The sequence below is a fragment of the Mytilus edulis genome, chromosome 12, assembly GCF_963676685.1.
Source record: "Mytilus edulis chromosome 12, xbMytEdul2.2, whole genome shotgun sequence".
Classification (NCBI taxonomy): domain Eukaryota; kingdom Metazoa; phylum Mollusca; class Bivalvia; order Mytilida; family Mytilidae; genus Mytilus; species Mytilus edulis.
The window spans coordinates 15,937,165-15,956,862 of NC_092355.1; the positions used below are offsets into that span (position 1 = coordinate 15,937,165).

At 31.8% G+C, this 19,698-nt stretch overlaps 1 protein-coding gene across 1 annotated transcript; it reads right to left on the reverse strand.

Moving 5' to 3' along the window:
* Positions 1–3,278: 3,278 nt before the first annotated feature.
* On the reverse strand, positions 3,279–16,689 carry LOC139497449 (uncharacterized). Its single transcript, XM_071285673.1, has 4 exons — positions 14,864–16,689; positions 11,270–11,595; positions 8,408–8,602; positions 3,279–3,298 (listed from the first exon to the last, which is right to left on the reverse strand). Exons 1-4 carry the CDS (start codon positions 16,687–16,689, stop codon positions 3,279–3,281), a joined length of 2,367 nt encoding a protein of 788 aa, XP_071141774.1.
* Positions 16,690–19,698: the final 3,009 nt, after the last annotated feature.

Consider the following 19,698-nt stretch of genomic DNA (forward strand, 5'->3'; position numbering starts at 1 on the left):
AGATAATTTACCTTTCATCAGTTTTTGAATCAATGTTCAAGCACTTGATTGCTGAACTAAAATATATTTAAGAACAATCTTATTTAGAGATTAGAAATTTCTTTGCGTTGAAACCAGATTTCAATGCATAAATTAATAAAATCTAAATGAATTAATTATTAGAGTAAGCTTTGTACTTTAAATGAGTTTCTCACGAAATTTTCTGAACCAGATGTGCTTTTAGTCAAATTATTCATCAATAGGGAGCGCCAAAGTTTTTAAAACCAGAAAGTAAACAAACTTTGAATAGCATATCATACTTAAAAGAAACCAAAGTATACCTAAATCATCACATAGTACAAGAGCAATGAACGAGAGAAATAAATTCCATCATAATGCGTCTGTTCATGCTTGCACAGAAGAGATGTCTTCTGAAGAAGTGATGTCCTCGAAGAAAACCATTAAATCAGCAGATGTGTTGTTAATTATAGAATGGCTATATGTACTAATATTAGTAAATTGAAATAAGTGTGCAAATAGAGAGCCAAGCAAAACAGTGAATTAGTAGAAATGGCTTCAGTAAATAAGAAGTCACAAAAGAGGGGCGAACGATACAAGACAGACGGTCAAACTCATAAATCGAAATTAAACTGACAAGGTCATGGCTAAAAAGAAAAACACAAACAGACAAATAGAATGAAATTCAAAACAGTGTGGCTATGGACATTGATTGACACATTAAATTCATCCATTGACTGGGACAATTTACGTGAACGTTTGTCTGTAACAGCCACACTGTTTTGAATTTCATTCTAATAATACACAAGACCCAACATAGAAAACTACAGCAACACGAACCCACCTAAAACTGGGGATGATCTCAGGATCTCCTAGCCTAGGCTTCGTGTTGAAGACCGTTCCTTGACCTATAATGGTTTACTTTTATAATTGTGACTTGGATGGAGAGCTGTCTCATTGGCACTCATACCACATCTTCCTATATATATCAACGTTATAGTTTGTTTAAATTGGCTTACCTTTGTGCACATTTCAATTTTCCAAAACGTACACTAGTCAGAAGCCTAATTAAAACGAACTTCTATAATTATGAATTAATTTTTTATCATAGGACAAAAAAAAATCAATAATAATCTCATTCTTGTGGTAAATCAAATATTTTAATGACAAATACTTAAGTGCAAAAGTAACATAACTCAAATACCGAGCTCCGATGAAATTTTCAAAACTATAAATCGATTATCAAATGGTAAAAACAAAAGATCAACACAATCAAGCGATTAGCGAACTACTGTCATATTCCTGACTTGGTACAGGCATTTTCTTAATCGAAACAGTCATATAGTCTTGCAAAAAACAATATTGTGTTATACGGCAAACTAGAATTACATTTTTGCATATTGTGTAATTGTTATTTATTCGATTAAATATTGAGTAAATCGGCATTTAAAAAAAGCCATTTATATGGCTGAGTAATAATATTATAACACTATGAAGTTTTACACTTAGTCTAGTGAAATATGTTTTGTAAACTGCATTGTGAAGTGATGTAAGCAGCCATGCTCCCACTTTTAGTCAGTACTTGTATGTATTATATACGGCAACCCGCAACTTCTATGTGTACCATTAACAACATAAAGGGTATATATTTTTCTGCACCAGTGCAATGCGCATTTCGACAATGAATGTTACGTCTGTGATGTTCGAGGACAAAATATTTAAAAATCCAAAGTATATTAAAAGAAAAAGGAGCTATGAACCCAAAAGGACAAAAAAGTGTAACCAAGGCTTGGCAAGGAATCAGAGCTTTGCATGAGCGAGATACATCCCTTAATCTTCAAATAATTTCAAAAATTTTGTAACAGCAACTTTTAATGAAATACATTGTATGTGTGAATATTAATATGGTGTCTCATTGGCACTCATACCACATTTTCATATATCTGTATTTCTGTATACATCCTTGTTTTTAATATTGGTCAGTGAATGAATGAATGGATGATTTGATTATCATAACCTAGTATATAGCTAAAGAGAAAATAACTTTTCATATATAAGTCATAGTTTGTGTCGCATGTGTGACAAAAAAAAACAATATAATAGTATTACAGTAGCTTCACGATCAATGCGTTTTGATAGTATGGGACCGTCACTTTTGAAATATCACATTAATATTTGTTTTGTATAGTGGACATAAGTGGACAAATAAAGTGCGGGAGGATGAGTGTGAAATTGTGATATTTTCTATGAAAATGATGTACCATAAATGAAATGTTAAATAAGTTTCACTGGAGATTTGTATATTTTCACACGGTACACGTGTACGTAGAGTTTACAGGTTAACAAATATTCAGTTATATTGATATTCATTCGACGATATTAAGATTCGTGTATTTGTGTAAAAACATGAAAGAATTATTCAAAGTATAGTAGAAATATGACACGCGTAGAACAGCCCCTCAAAATGAATAAACATTACTATCCCCGTGGTCTTTTTTTTTTTCTTGAAAACAATCTGTGCTAGAGTAATATCATACATGTTGTTTTTTTTTCTGTAGATGTTAATTTTTTTTTTATTAAATATAATGAACAGTTGGAATTTTGCATCATTATGTATTGAGTTGACACGCCGGCACATTCATCTTGTATATAAGTAGGAACTATTCACTTATGTTTTAATTGAGAATATTACAAGCAAATTTTCAAGTTAAGAAACAAGTAATTGTGACATGAACGTCAGTCAATTTTATCTTAATGTTGCTTTCATTTAACGGCGAGAATTAAATTTGTAAAACTTGCCAAAAGTATAATTATCAAATGTCCAAAAGATATTTTCAGCTATCCTGAGCAGAAAGGAAACATTCGCTTTGCATCTGCTTAAACATGTAAAGTGTTACAAAAACGAATTGATAATTGAATGATGAAATATTAAAGATTTAAAGATGATTTCTAAAAATATTGAACACAAATAAGTTAATATGATCCAATCGACTATAGAATTTAGCGAGACGAAAGGACCAATATTTTTCATTAACCACGATATTCCAGTATATCATACCGCGAGAAAATCGAAAACAAATTGCTCATTCTGATCTTTAATCCATTGTATTGTTTATATCTATGTAATAAATTCAACTTCTTTTTTTTTTTAAATCGGTATACATTTTTATAAATCGACAAAAATATAAAAGATATAAGCATGACATGTTTGGGAATAATAAAACTTCCTTATTGATGCGCCTATAAGATAATTTACCTTTCATCAGTTTTTGAATCAATGTTCAAGCACTTGATTGCTGAACTAAAATATATTAAAGAACAATCTTATTTAGAGATTAGAAACTTCTTTGCGTTGAAATCAGATTTCAATGCATAAATTAATAAAATCTAGTTGAAATAATTATTAGAGTAAGCTTTGTACTTTAAATGAGTTTCTCACCAAATTTTCTGAACCAGATGTGCTTTTAGTCAAATTATTCATCGATAGGGAGCGCCAAAGTGTTTAAAACCAGAAAATAAACAAACTTTGAATAGTATATCATACTTAAACGAAACCAAAGTATACCTAAATCATCACATAGTACAAGAGCAATGAACGAGAGAAATAAATTTCATCATAATGCGTCTGTTCATGTTTGCACAGAAGAGACTCTTCTGAAGAAGTGATGTCCTCGAAGAAAACCATTAAATCAGCAGATGTGTTGTTAATTATAGAATGGCTTTATGTACTAATATTAGTAAATTGAAATAAGTGTGCAAATAGAGAGCCAAGCAAAACAGTGAATTAGTAGAAATGGCTTCAGTAAATAAGAAGTCACAAAAGAGGGGCGAACGATACAAGACAGACGGTCAAACTCATAAATCGAAAATAAACTGACAAAGTCATGGCTAAAAATGAAAAACACAAACATACAAATTATAATACACAAGACCCAACATAGAAAACTAAAGCAACACGAACCCACCTAAAACTGGGGATGATCTCAGGAGCTCCTAGCCTAGGCTTCGTGTTGAAGACCGTTCCTTGACCTATAATGGTTTACTTTTATAATTGTGACTTGGATGGAGAGCTGTCTCATTGGCACTCATACCACATCTTCCTATATATATCAACGTTATAGTTTGTTTAAATTGGCTTACCTTTGTGCACATTTCAATTTTCCAAAACGTACACTAGTCAGAAGTCTGTTATTAAGTGGTTGTCGTTTGTTGTTGTTGTTCATAGGTGTTTCCTGGGACTTTTTTTTTAGGGTAGGCTGTTGATTTTCCTGTTAACTGAAATGTTTATCACTAGTTATTTAGGACCCTTTTTAGTTTGCTGGTCGGTTTGACCGACGGTTCTGTGATGAAAAATGTACTTTGACCTATAACTGTTAACTTTTTATACATTTTGGCTTGAAAATAGAGTTGTCTCATTAATTTAAAATCTTAGTTCAACCAAGAATATTTGTTCTATCAAAATTATAATATAAAGTCAATTTTCATTCAAAGACTCAGCATTCAATATGATAAAATAAAGTTCAATCAATTAAATAATGACAAACCTTCCTCGACGCAGTTAAATTAATTACGGTCTTATTGACTATGTAAACATAATATTGGCCTTGCTATTGTACAATAATAAATGAGTTAACCAAATTTAGAATCAGTGCCCATGAACTTGAAATAGAACAGGAAAAACACAACATTCCAAGACAAATATTTTGTAAATTATGAAATAAAGACATTATTAAAAAGGATGAAGGTTTTATTTTAGATATATCCTTTAAATTGACTAATTTAAAATTTCAAAATGACCAATCAAAATGTGTATGGTTGATGTGCAATGAATACCCAAGGGTTGATACAATAATGATAATATTTATACATGGTAATAAATAGTTTTATAAATATGAGAAATGAGATAATGAAACTTGAGAAACCTCATGCCCTTCCTTCAATAATACAACGATACTTATTATGTTCACTAATTTATTTTACTGTGAAAGTACTTAAATTCGTGGGTATCAATTTTCGTGGTTTGAGTAATATTTACATTTTCGTGGGTTGTTAAATTCGTGGACTTTATTTGTCTAAAAATAATTTAAAAATTGAAGCCATTAGAAACAAAGGTTACAAATTGTCTGGACTGAAGGAAATTGCAAAGTTAACATTACATGTGAAAATCGTAGTGATCACACTTAGTAACCCGAAATAGAGTGATCAACATATTTAAGACCGTCAAAGGTTTTAATTAGGCCAAACACATGTCATCTAAAGAAAACAGTTACATAATCAATTGCTATAAACGTATCTTGAATTGTAAATTAATTCTTATCAAAAGCATCCCCAACATGAAATTATCCAGTTTGTTGTCTCCATTTTAATTTTAGTTTATTGTTATTAACTATAATAGTTTATAAAATAGTCACCGCATTCATTTGTACTTTTTTATTCAAATTAATATTGTTCTGTTCCTTGGGGCGTCATTGGCACTGATATCACAGATTATTCTTAATATTGTCAAATGATAAACAAATAACAAACACGAAATAAGTTCAAAAAAATTTAACACAGGTATCACAGAATTTATTTTAATCGTCAAAATTAAAACTATTGGCTAGCATCAAATACATGTTATAAACAGTTAATACAATATTTGCAGTAAAGATCATCAATATTTTTGGTGAACTGGTTCAGAAAAACAAAATTCCGGACAAAATATGCAAAAAGCTACGTATCAAATTATTAGATCTGAGAATTCTTTTTTATTTCCTTACCAATTTCATGTTTTACCTGAACATTGTCAGTTTGTAAACCACATTTAAGTTTGAATATCCCATATTTTTCTTCTCCTTTTCAATTAGTCAATTTTCGAAGGGAAAGAGTTCAAATATTTTCACTTCGTGTTGACGACTAGTCTATATAAGAAAAAGTGTTACACGTAGTTATCTGATTACAATAAAACCTTAGAAATCTTTTTTGAAAACCTCCTAAATTTATTGTATTTTATTAATTTAGAAACTGTTAGAAATAAATTTTATATATATTTATTGTATATCACATTTATAATAATAATAAAGATGATCAAAGGAGGTAATTTCTGTTTGGATTAAAAAATATCACGTTATGAGTAAAGTTTTGTTAATGATGTTATGAGCATATTGCATTATATACATACAAAAAAAACTAGAACTTTCAACCATAATTCAAATATCTTAAATGTTTTTTCAGATTCTTTTTTTTATCAAAATATGGATAGTATGTTTAGCAATTAATGTTAACATTCACACATTTGTTTTGTAAAACTAAGAAGTTTGTCATATTTTCCAAAGTTTTTTTTATCAATTTAATCAAAATAAGTTTTGTCATACAAGAAGTACTTTGATAAGTTTAGTAACCTTAAAACAGGTGTGTTTTACGGGTTAACAGAACATCCTTTTTCTAAAACTCGTGTATTTCTTATCAAGTAAATCCAAAAGGCCTTGTGATTTATATTTTACCGGATGCTGTAATTTTAAATGGATGTTATTTAAATGTTTTACTGACCAAGTGTGATCTTTTTAATCAGTATGTCCCAAGCACAATGTATTACTTAATAGTTTTCCCCTAATCAGGAGAAAAATATAATTCATATCTTTATTTTCTTTTTTATCGTTTTTTTAAATGTTTATTATAATAAGAATATTATAAGAATAGATATATTTAATGTGAGTGATTTTTTGGCTGTTGTTACCTATTATAAAACTATTGTATGTAACCATGAATACTATACAGTTTTTTTCATTTGGGAATTAAGGAACATCAAGTTTTGTTTATAAATACACATGCAAAAAATAAGCACCTTAATAAAAGGAACAGTTGTATACCGCTGTCTTTTTTATTTAACAAAAATCAGACGTTAAAATTAAATACTTTAATTATCTCGATTTCATTAATGTGAGAATCATGTTAGAATGTAACAATCTGTTTGACATGTACACATAAAAAATCATATGTTATTTTTGTGTTACATATTGACTGTACTCCCATTATAAAATGATATAATGAAAGATATGCATTTAAAACAATTAATACCCGGTCGTTTACATATTGATTGTACTCCCATTATAATGAAAGATATGCATTTAAAACAATTAATACCCGGTCATTTACTTGGTTTATGAGACACATTTCTATGTATATAACATTTCCTAAAATTTGTTTTTTTTATACAACTTAAAACGATATAATTCTATTTTATTGTGAGTTAAAGAGAAAGTTATCTTAACAATCAAAATTATAAAAAGTAAAGGCTATTTTGTCTAGTATGGTTCAGACTGGTAGAGTATGATTCAGACTGAAAGAAAAACAAGGTCGAGAGCTGGTAAAGCATTGGTCAAGTACAGTCTATAATGGGTTAAGACTGTTTCAGAGTGGTCACATAATAGTTCAGACTATTCTCACTAGCAAAGATGAGGGTCAAGTTTAAATCAGTACAGTTGAGTATGGTAATGATTGGGTTGAGTAATATTTAGTCAAATTCAGACCAATTCTAAATCGTAGAGTAAAAGAAAGCAGTACAGTCGAGTACAGATATAAACAATTTAAAACTTTTACTGGTTTGAATAGACAATAAACAAAATACCAAAAAATACCACTTGGAGTGGCTGAACATACCACTCGCGTCTACCTATTAAGTGCAATATATACATTTTTTAATCGCTTTAATTAAAAAAAGAATAATATGAATTTGTGTATTCTACTCAAAGATGTTAATTTCAATCACAGATTAGAAGTACAATTTCAAACATTTTACAGTAAATGCTTTTACATAAAAATATTTCTTTTACAAAATGTTGCGCGTGTAATATATATTGTTGACTTATTATTTTGCTCACATATATATTTTGACAAAAGTCAAATACATGTACTTGAAATTATTACAGTATCATGTGTAGGTCGATACATTTTTTTTGTTTTTGACGTCAAAGTGTTATCACAGTCGATCTTTCTGAACTTCCGTGTCAAATTAATCTTCACATATTTGTGTTTCAATAACTTTTACATAATTATGGTATATATAGATAACTTTAAGATGTAAAACGATTGACAAAGAAAAAACTATCCATCAGCAAATAAATGAAGGAGTAGGTCAAAACTAAAAAGGTCATCGAAAGCCTTATCAATGTACTATTTTTTTTCAATTTTCTTTCGGGGGGAATCCAAATTATGGATCGTATGATTTTCTTCTATTATATTATTTGTAATTTTTCAGTATCTGATTTTTGTCAATTTATTTTTAATATAAAGGAACCAAAATGCTGTAAGTCGAGCAAAACAAAAATGCTAAAAACAATAAGTAAGACAAAAATGGCAAAGCATCCGATACACTTAGAGGAAACCCTATCATCAGCCATTGATATAAGTGACCTTTTGTACTTGTTCGTACTTTTTGTATCCACAACCAGGTCTGATCTTATCTGTTCAATCTTTTTGAAGAGATCATCTTCTTTGAATGAGAAGTTGTTTATATTACTACACAAACAATAACAAGAATAATTTTTTGATGAAAGATCTGTTGTTTTAAGAATGTTTGATTTTCTTAATTTAGTCATTGTTTCTGTAGTGCTTACAGTTTCCAACTCTGAAATAAAATCAAATATATATGGATAAATACATACTGATGAAGGATATCTTTTATCCGACATATTTAGAGATAATTTCAATTAATGTTTCTTTTTTATAATCGGTGTTGCTTTGTACACTATGTATCCGTTTATATATAAGAAATCGAATTATACACATGCACCATACGAAATAAAACCGTCAGTACATTTGTTTCATGTGTTTAATACCTGTGTTAGATTTGATAGGAAATAATCCAAGTATTTTCAGGAACTTTGTATCTTAAGTATGATTTTTGTAGATGGAATTGACGTCTGGCGTAAACAATTTGTATCCTTGTTTAATGATAAGTTTGTTTTTAGATGTCTTTGCTAATATGTAGAAAAAAAGCCGAAGTTCACTTCAAATACCATATAGCGGCTTTCTTACAATTTTAAACTGAGCGTCACCGATGAGTCTTATGTAGACTAAACACACCTCCGGTGTAACAAAGTATAAGCCTGGTACCTTTGCTAACTCTTTTTCACTGGTGTGAAATTTCGCGATTTTAGCGGTTTTTATTTTGACGGATTCCTAAATTACCTATTATTATGCTTAAATGATGACAGCCAGGGAACAATGGTCTTTCGCATTTCTATTAAAAGGTCAAAATAAAAGACTGTGCGGCATATTTTCAACAGTAATATGCCCTGATCTTCTAAGAACTTAAACTTATAGTACATTTCTATTCTACCCCTACCCCCACTTTTGGACCTCCTCAACATTAAATTGTCGGCGCTACCATGTTTTTCTATATTGTTAACATTCCCAAGACATGTTTACGAGTTAAAAACCAAAATTCAAATTTGGGAACCAGTACGTTAACACATTAACAAATCTATGAATATTATTAGCCACATTGTGCATTTCTTTTTTGAATTTTGGGTCCTCAATACTCTTCAACTTAATACTTCTTTAGTTTTCTAAATATTTTGATCTGAACGTCACTGATGAATTTTATAAAGACGAAATGCGCGTCTTGCGTATCAAATCATAAGCCTGGTACATTATTACTTATATATCTCCCATAAGAGGCGATGTTTGTGAAACAGCAATATTTACAAAGTGCAACCTTCAAGAAAAAAATGTCTTACAGTTTTAACTCAAAATACGGATAATACTATTTTCAGGGGGTCTGTAATTCAGTTTGACAACTGTTATACTTATTTTTGACCTTTTCACACTAGTCCAAAATCACCACTTAACCTTAAAAACATACCCCAATTTTTTTAAACGTAATTTTATCCATGTACTTACTATTCTATGCATCAAAATATAACGAAATGAATTTGGGAGGTATATGAAAAGTATTGCAAAAAAGGAGTGAAAGATACAACGGGGACATTAAAACGCAGATCGAAAATAAACTGACAACGCCATGGCTAAAAAAGAAAAAAGGCAAACAGACAAATAAAGGAACACACGACACACCATAGAAAACTTAAGATTAAATATCACGAACCCCACCAACCACTTTGGGTGATCTCTGGTGCCTCAATAGAATAAGCAGATCCTACTTTTTTGAATATAAAACCCAAGGCTGTACATATACTTGAAAAATTGTTGAGATGTGCCTGACCTAAAAACCTAGCAAATCCATCTAACTGCAGTTGGATTTTCCTGATCATTTCAACATCTCTAGATTTATCAAGGAATGTGGTAGATTTTTTAAACTTAAAATTTCAACAACTAAGGTTGTATTATACGGAAACATTGATGTTAGTGAAATATATATTTCGTGTTTTATGGTCCATTTGAAAAGTTATGATATACAATATAAACAACAACAACAAAAAAACACAAGCTTCTTGAGCAATCAGGACAGTTTTTTGGTTTATGAATTATTTTGATATTGTGTATGTGTTAAAACGCAGAACTTCAAAGCATGATAATTCTGGAAATATCCAGTATGTGATCAAATCAAACGTAAAATAACATAACAGGTCAATTGGACATCAAAAAGAGCCCAAATAAATATATGCGATTAGGATAACGGGACATATTGATAGATTTGAAACATTAACTTATTTGATTTTTTAAAGACAGGACACAACCTGCACATAAGAGAATCATCAAAAACTCCTGATGCAATCAGATCTAGTCATAGACATCGAATTAAATACATCATTAGCCAATTCGTAAATATGCAATATACTAATTTCTACGCCTTACCTAAATTATATGAACATTTACGCATTACATAAATTAAATGAACATATACTATATGTGCATTTACTAATTCTGGAGGTTGAAGATTAGTGGAAGTGTTGTTTTATGTATTTGTTTTTCGTACATTTTTCCTATCAGGGCCGCTTGTAGCTGACTATTTGGATTCACACTTTAAAGTCAGAATAATTTCATGTTTGGCTACTAACTATTTACGAACACTACTAATTGTTGTTGTTATGGTGTTTAACGTTTAGATAGCGTACCCATATATTTATACGAGACATGGGATCAAACATTTCTATTTTGACCTACTGTGTTTAAATGCCAGTAGAAAGACCATATGTTGTATTCCCGACCTTTGGTCATTGTACTAACACGATGCTAATGAAAGGAAAGACGAATATCGATTAAACAAATCAGGAGTACATACAGCTGTATACACTATTTCTAATTACACACATTTCGATTTTTAATTTACCTGTGATTTCTTCTGCAGGAAAATCAAATATCCAGTCGGCTGGATTATGCGAGAATACCATAATATTATTTATATTGGCATTATAATTGATGCCAGTTAAACTGAATAATATGCTTCCCGCAATCTTGGTACCTGTTCCAACCTTGATGGTTCGATTCATCCAGGAAACCCATAAAGGTACGTAAGAGTTGCAATCAAGTCCTGACCATGATGCATTGGCTAGTTTCAGTTGTTTTCCTCCTGCATTGCCATAAGTAACAATATTTGTTCTGCCAAAATGTACCTCGAACATATGCAATAAATCAGTAGGTATGTCATCAAACAGGCTAATAAAAGCATCATCACAGGCTTTAACCTTGAAATACACTGACTGTTGACCTGTTACATGCAGTCCGTGTTGTCTCAATATTGGACCCTCCCCATTATTCGTAAGTATACGCACCTCTATTAAATAAAAATCTAGTTAGCAATATGGTTTATTATTTTCTAATCTTCGAGTATCATCCAATTATTTCAATATGATCTGTAAATTTTGTTTTTAAACCAGATTTTTGTGGACAATGTAGTTTTGCTATACCTGCAAAATCCTCGTATAAAGTGTTTCCTTTGAGTCATATGAAACGATCATCTTGATTGTGAACGAAATTATTGAACCAAAACATGAGTTAATATGTACTTAACTAAGTAATGTACATTTTGTAAGTCTTGCATGCACTTTTTTATATATTTATTACACATCTATAACTTGTTACCGACCAATGATATTTCATTTGTTATTAAATCCAAGCTGAATATTTTCCGAGTCTGTTGTCGATATTTTCCGGATTGTGCTATTGATGTACAGAACACGTAAAAAGAATAACGGATAATCGATGTAAGTCCACCTGATTACCATGCTACCCCCAATCTTGGTACCTGCTGCAGCTTTGATGGTTCGATTCAACCAGGAAATCCCGTTTCATTTTTACGAATAAGACTTACCGAATTAGACTATTTACCGGGTTTGTAATAACATAAGCAACACGACGAGTGCAACGTGTGGAGAAAGATCTGATTACCCTTCCGAAGTACCAGAGATCACACCGGTTTTAGGTGGGGATCGTGTTGTGTAGTCTTTTGTTTTCTATGTTGTGTCTTGTGTACTATTATTTGTCTGTTTGTCTTTTTCTTTTGTAGCCATTGCGTTGTCGGTGTATTTTTGATGTATGAGTTTGACTGTTCCTCTGGTATCTTCCATTCCTCCTCTATAACGACTTAGTCGATGTCTCTGCCCGTGGACATTTTGCTACCGAGGACAACATCCCCCAGTAGCAATATTGCTTGAATTTACGAAGATCTAAGATGATGCTGGCTCGGACGTCACCCAGTATAAAACGGTCCGACACACGTTACAATAGACGTCATGGACACGGTCCCGTCTGATTCATCTGATGTCCCTTCATCACCAGACATGACAAATATTCAAAACATAAATCTTTAAGATCAACATACTAGTGACAATAGTAGTAGTATACATACATAGTCATGTTCAGTTCGCCTGAAAGACATTTTGGATTGTGATGACTCTGAACAACACTGTCTCATTTCGAAATGTGAAGCCAATGGCTGCAACATTGGTGAAATTTTGATAAGAGATGCTCAATTTACTAGCAGTTCAACAACAAAAAAAAACGTCTTATTTTACCAGAAGTTAAGATGATCTGAATTTGAAATATATAAATATTGTCTACGGCTAACAGCGTAACCTTTGCCGATTGGTATACGTCGTTCAAATGAAAGGATGGCTAAACAAACGCATGTGCGGCCATAGATAACACATTAACCACAATGTAATAGTAATTTGATACCAGCATTTTAATTAATCTGATCATTCCATCGTTTCTATGACAGTTCGCATTATCGAGATAAAAATATACCACAGGTCTAGTAATCCTCATCTTGCAACGCTTCTCCGTAGACAAAATAAAGACTACTGGGTTCGACAATTGGCAACACATTCATTACCTCTTTCAAAACTTAATTTTCTGTTCAAATATTGTTTGGAAACCACTGTTACAAACCCTGAGTCAATACAGCCTTTCCACAAACGCCTCAATGGCCATATGAGTGATATCTCTAAGAAGCCACTTCTCTCAGTTTCTCAGCACTTCAGACAGTCGGGTCACAAACCTGATGACTTTAACCGCATGAAAATTCTAGTGATTGAACAGAACATTCACTGGAGTGATGCCCAGCGACAGGTTCGGGAAGCTTTTGGATAAAGGAACTTAATGTACATCATCCAAACGGCATCAATAAGAAATACTAACAGTTTTGTTTTTCACCCATTTTTATTGTTAATATACACAGTCACGTATATTGAATTATAGTGTTTTGTTTATATAATGATATTCAGGATTTTGGATTAAAATCAATCGACCAAAACGTACCTGTTTTATTACTGATCTATTTTTACACCTTATACATTATGTATCAATATAGTTAAAACTTGTGACACTTGAAGAAGGCCATTTGTTGAGCCGAAATATTTGTAAACACGATTTAATAACAACATGTTCGTATTATAACATCTTATATCAGTACAGTTGTGCAAATCTTTAGACTGATATATATATAAAAGTCTATAAAAACGACCAACCAGCAAATTTATATATATAGGTGTCTAAGAATGTAACTTTAACACACTAATGAGTGTTATAAAATTAGTTGTTATATTTTATATATTATTCACGCAATATTTCGCTAAACAAATTAGCTTCATCGGGCGTGTGCATCTATCTAGGTGAAATCGGATGCATGACAAACAAATATCTTTGTAGCTTGACGTTTTTGTGTAAAAGTTTAAAATATTGATTGATGGGGTATATACAAGATATTTTTGCCGTTTATTGTACATAACAATTTTTAAATCTAAACAAATAGTTGTTTTAGTTAAATAGAATGAAATTCATGATTTATTCCTTTGGTTTTGGGTAGAACTGTTTTTCATCCCTCTCATTAAGTCCATCAGGTTCAAGAGTACGTAGCTGATGCATCCAGAACCTTTCTCTCTGTTTTCTCCTTTCGGAGTCCCAATTTTGATTTACCTCAATTATTTGAAAGGTGATATTATCAAAAGTATGTCCTGTTCTTAAGAGGTGTCTCGTAATTGGACAGTTTCTTCCTTTTGTATAGAACGACCGGTGATTGTTAAGTCTGATGTTGAATGTAGTTTCTGTTTCACCAACATACTGCAGCTTGCAAGTTCCACAAGTAAGAATATAAATACTATTTTCCGTTTTGCAATTAGATGTAACATAGATGTTGTATCGCTGCTTTGTTACTGTGCTGCTAAAAGAGTGGTCAGTGTTGGCGGCTTTACAGCACTTACAATTGCTTCTACCGCATTGTTTGTAACACCCAAATTTAGAAGTTTCTTGTTTCTTTACTTTTGATGTCACAAGTATGTCTTTGAGATTTTTGGGTCTGCGATAGGCAATAACAGGAGGTGATGGAAAAATTTCTTTTAAGGAAGAGTCATTTTCGATAAGACGCCAGTGCTTTCGGATAGTAGATGAAATATTTGTCAAATCGGGATGGAAGGTTACAACAAACGGAATTCTATCTGCACGGGTCGTCTTATCTTTGTATTCCATGAGGCTAGCTCGATCTTTTTCTTGGGCTTTATCAAAAGCGTCTGTGATGTTTTTGGTTTTATATCCTCTTGATTTCAGCTGTGTTTTTAGTTGTCCCAAACGATAGTTAAGTTTGGATTCCGAGGAGCAAATTCGCTTTAGTCTGATGGCTTGACTGTAAGGTATACTCCTGGAGCAGTGTTTCGGGTGACAACTTTTTGGAGAAAGGAACTGGTGTTTATCAGTTTTCTTTGTGTGGAGATCAGTTGTCATGATCCCGTTTTTTACAAATGTGGTGGTGTCGAGAAAACCAATTTTCTCGCTTGAAAATTCAGATGTAAATTTAATTGAGTGATGGAACTGATTACAATGATCTAGAAAATCTTGCAAATGTTCTGCAGTATCGTTCCATTTCATGTCAATATCATCAATAAAACGGAGCCATGACAAGGGTTTGTATGGCACACTTAAAAGGATGCGTTCTTCGAGATCCCCCATAAAAATGTTGGCAAAAGAAGGTGCCATTTTTGTTCCCATACTAGTTCCGTCAATCTGTAAAAAGTGCTTGTCGTTGAAAATAAAGTTGTTATTTTCAAGTACTAGCTTGAGCAATTGAACTAGACAGTCAGTTTGGGGATGTTTATCCTTTCGAGTATTCCATACTTTTTCACACGCGGCAATTCCTTCATCTTTTGGAATATTTGTGTATAAAGAACACACATCCATTGAAACCAAAATTGTGTTGTTAGGTAAAGGACTTAAGGAATTCAATTTCTTCAAATAGTCAGTCGTATCTTGAATATGAGATGGTAGTTGTTTAACATGTGGTCTGAGGTGGTAATCAACAAATTCTGAAATTTTTTCGGTGGGATGGCCATTAGCTGATACTATAGGTCTCCCTGGGATCCCTTCTTTGTGGAGTTTTGGAAGTAAGTAAAATCGACCGGCTGTGCACGTTTCGTCTGGACGTAGATAATCGTACGTATCGTCATCAATTTGTTTATCTTTATTCATTTCTGAGAGGACGTCATTAATTTTTTTGCTGATTTCTTTGGTTGGATCACATGCTAGTTCTTTATAAAATTTAGCGTTTGAGAGTTGACGATTTCCTTCTTCGATGTAGTCTGCCTTGTTCATCACTACAACGGCACTTCCTTTGTCAGCTTGTTTGATAACAATTTCGTTACGGTCTTTTAAGTTTATCATGGCTTGACTTTCTGACTTTGAAATATTTTTGACTTGTTTACCACTGATTGAAGATCTGACTTCAGCTTTGACTGATGTGATGAATGATTCCAAATTGTCGTTTTTGCTTTTAGGGGGATTCCATTTACTTTTCTTTTTAAATTTTGGAATGCATATGTCTCCTTCATCACTCTCATAATCAGATTCATTCATTCCGGCTTCTTTTAAATTTTTCTTCTGTTGTCTATTGAAATGTTCTTTCAACCGAAGACGCCTGGCAAATGCTTCTACATCTGTCTCAAGTTGTAAATTGTTGACGGTTGCTGGAGCTGGACAGAAATTAAGGCCTTTACTCAATAGTTTTTCTTCAGAGGTAGTTAGTTCTATTGATGACAGATTGACAACTAACTTATCTTGAACTGTGTGTTTCTGTTTTTTAAAACGTCTTTTCCTCGGTTGTTTTGATTTACTCTCTTTTAACAAGTTTAAAGTTTGATCTTCTTCAAAAACGGAACTTTGTTGGTTTAAACGGTCTCGTTTGAACTTTTTATTTTGTTTAGCTTTGAAATTTTGTTTCTCTATTCTTTGAATGTCGGTAAGTCTTCTTTGAATTACGTCCATGTCTTCTGGAGTAACAGACAGAGATGTTTTTATATACGTTTCATTTAATTCCGAATTAATTTGTTTGTAGCCGTAGATAGAAAAGGAGAGTAAGAGTTGAAGAAGTCGGAATGAACAATTGAATAAAATATCGTCCCAACGTTTCATAAATCGTGAATTTCATTCTATTTAACTAAAACAACTATTTGTTTAGATTTAAAAATTGTTATGTACAATAAACGGGAAAAATATCTTGTATATACCCCATCAATCAATATTTTAAACTTTTACACAAAAACGTCAAGCTACAAAGATATTTTTTTGTCATGCATCCGATTTCACCTAGATAGATGCACACGCCCGATGAAGCTAATTTGTTTAGCGAAATATTGCGTGAATATTATATAAAATATAACAACTAATTTTATAACACTCATTAGTGTGTTAAAGTTACATTCTTAGACACTTATATAATTTAATTTAGTAACTGCATCAGTTTATTTACAAACTGATCCACACCTAGATAGATTGAATGTTGATTGTTGCTATTTTTAGACACTATATATATATATTTAAGGGCCAGCTGAAGGACGCCTCCGGGCGCAGGAGTTTTTCGCTGCATTGAAGACCCATTGGTGGCCTTCGGCTGTTGTCTGCTCTATATGGTCGTGTTGTTGTCTCATTGACACATTTCCCATTTTCATTCTCAATTTTATTTCAGCGATTATAATATGTATAGTCAAGTAATTATGTACCATTTAATCAGAATTAATCATCATCCTCTGCAGAAATGAATCTTCTATATTGCCAACTGCATATACATGTATTGCATACATACTCATTAGTAAAAGTGGTTGTATATATCCCTTTTCTTTTTAAAGTATTGGCAAACCTGTCTCGCCGAGCGGAGCGAGGCAAAATGTTTTTTTAAAGGTTTTGGAGCCACTGAAAGCCAAAGAAGCTATTATAGAAAAAGGATGCAAAATCATGCTTTCTGGATTTTCCCCAGACCCTTTCTTAATTTGAAAATACAAGTTCTGTTTTAATATTTTTTTGAAAATATTAATTTTGGTCTGAAACCAAAATGTATAGATTCAGTGTAAGACTTAAGTTTCTAGGGACAACACCAAAAGACCAATATATGCATGATAAAGTAATAATGTAATTTACATAGTTAAGTCTGTGGCTTCTGTTTTTTTTAAACTCATAATCAAGTAAATAAAAATTACTAAATGACAAAAGGAATGCAACACTAACAGAAAACTGAAGGGCAATCAATGAACAAAAGACAATTAAATAAGAACATTAATCCTGAAAATCAGGGGCTATTTCTGAGGGAGAACAGAACTTGCTTCTTGCAATGCACTCGCCGTGTACACAATTTAATATGGAGACAAGAGTTTGGTTTTGAAATTTCCTACAGGAGGCATTTGCTTCAATTTAATTATGGTCCTGTAATAAAAGTGAGGTAAGAGTTCCTAAGAAAATATACCTCAAGTTAAATGAAACCAATTTTCACACATTTCAAATATTCAAATAATATTTATACTTTTATTATTAAAAGATTTGGGAATGTTTCCCGATTTTTTTTGAAAAAAAGGTGAATTTATGAAGAATCTGGTGCTATCTCATACTTTCGATTAGACCTGCTGAATTATTTATTTCCAGTACATTGCTAGTCAGGTAATTTATTTTCATACTACCACAGAACAAACCATTCATTTTTGTGATTATCAAGGCTGAGTTATTTATTTTTAAATTCCTCCTCCCCCACCCCCCAGAATATCAAATGGTCGTCCCCTAAGTGTTTGTCATTTTTATATAGATAAGACCGTTGGTTTTCCCGTTTGAATGGTTTTACACTTGTAATATTGAGGCCCTTTATAGTTGATGTTCGGTGTGAGCCAAGGCTCCGTATTGAAGTCTGTACCTTGACCTATAATGATTTACTTTTATAAATTGTTATTTGAATAGAGAGTTATTTCATTGGCATTCATACCACATCTTCCTATATCTATTATTTCGGATATTCACGGACCTTTCAAACCGGTACGCATTGGAAAAGATAAAAAAGATATTTTCTTAAACTTTCCTTTGCTAACAAAGGTCTCGATGGTGTCAACTTGGGCAATATCCTTTATCATAAATAAGTTTCATCGCAAATACCTCCTAATTTAAATATCAGTCTGTACCTATCATTTCTTATACATGTAAACCAATTGCAACTAAAATTTTAAATAACAAATATGTTTTGCAGGATCTCAATATTGGCGACTTCAAGTATTACAAGAACAAAGACGAATATGTAGGTTTTAGAGCTCCTAGTGAAGATAAATACAGAAGTACACTTCGTAGTCCTGAGATCTATGAAGTCTTGTTTCTATATTTATTTAGCAGGAGCAATCAATTCTGCCAAAAAATGAAATCAAGGAATTTTTTAAAACTTTCTGACAAAATGGGACCAATAAAAATTGTTCAAAAAATGTAAAGTCACCTCTATGGGTCAGTTACATATAAAATATGTCGGAGTTTACAAATTTGTAGACGCCTAATCCTCCCTCTTACCTCGAACAGTGGTATATCACCATACTATAGAAATGGATTAACACATCAGATCAGAATGGAACACAAACCATAAAGACAAAATATGGAACGTTTCAATCCTCAAGTAAATACGCTCCGATTTTTAAAAGCTGAGTCAAAGATCATTTCTGATAAATAATCAATTTTTGCAGAATAAAGTATTAATGAGTTCACATCAAACTAATTAAGTTTAAAAAATAAAAATTTAAAATACTACGAAAATATACGTACCAGCATATACGGAAAGAGCCAGGAGATATAATATGTCCATTTACAAAATCATGATAAAACCTGCAAATTAACGAGTAGTATGGTATAAGTATAATAACTGAGTTTCCGATTAAAGTTATAGATATATATAGCATCTCATCAATTGATTGACATATTGTATCAGTGACATCTGTTCTGCATAATTATATTACAACAACTAGATAAGTGAAACAATTG

Coding starts and splice junctions, on each gene's coding strand:
- LOC139497449 (XM_071285673.1), bottom strand. CDS start 16,689: ATGGACGTAATTCAAAGAAGACTTACCGACATTCAAAGAATAGAGAAA. Junction 8,603..11,269: donor TCCTGCAGAAGAAATCACAG/GTAAATTAAAAA, acceptor ATTTTATTTCAG/AGTTGGAAACTGTAAGCACT. Junction 3,299..8,407: donor CCTGGTTGTGGATACAAAAA/GTACGAACAAGT, acceptor AATATATTTTAG/TTCAGCAATCAAGTGCTTGA.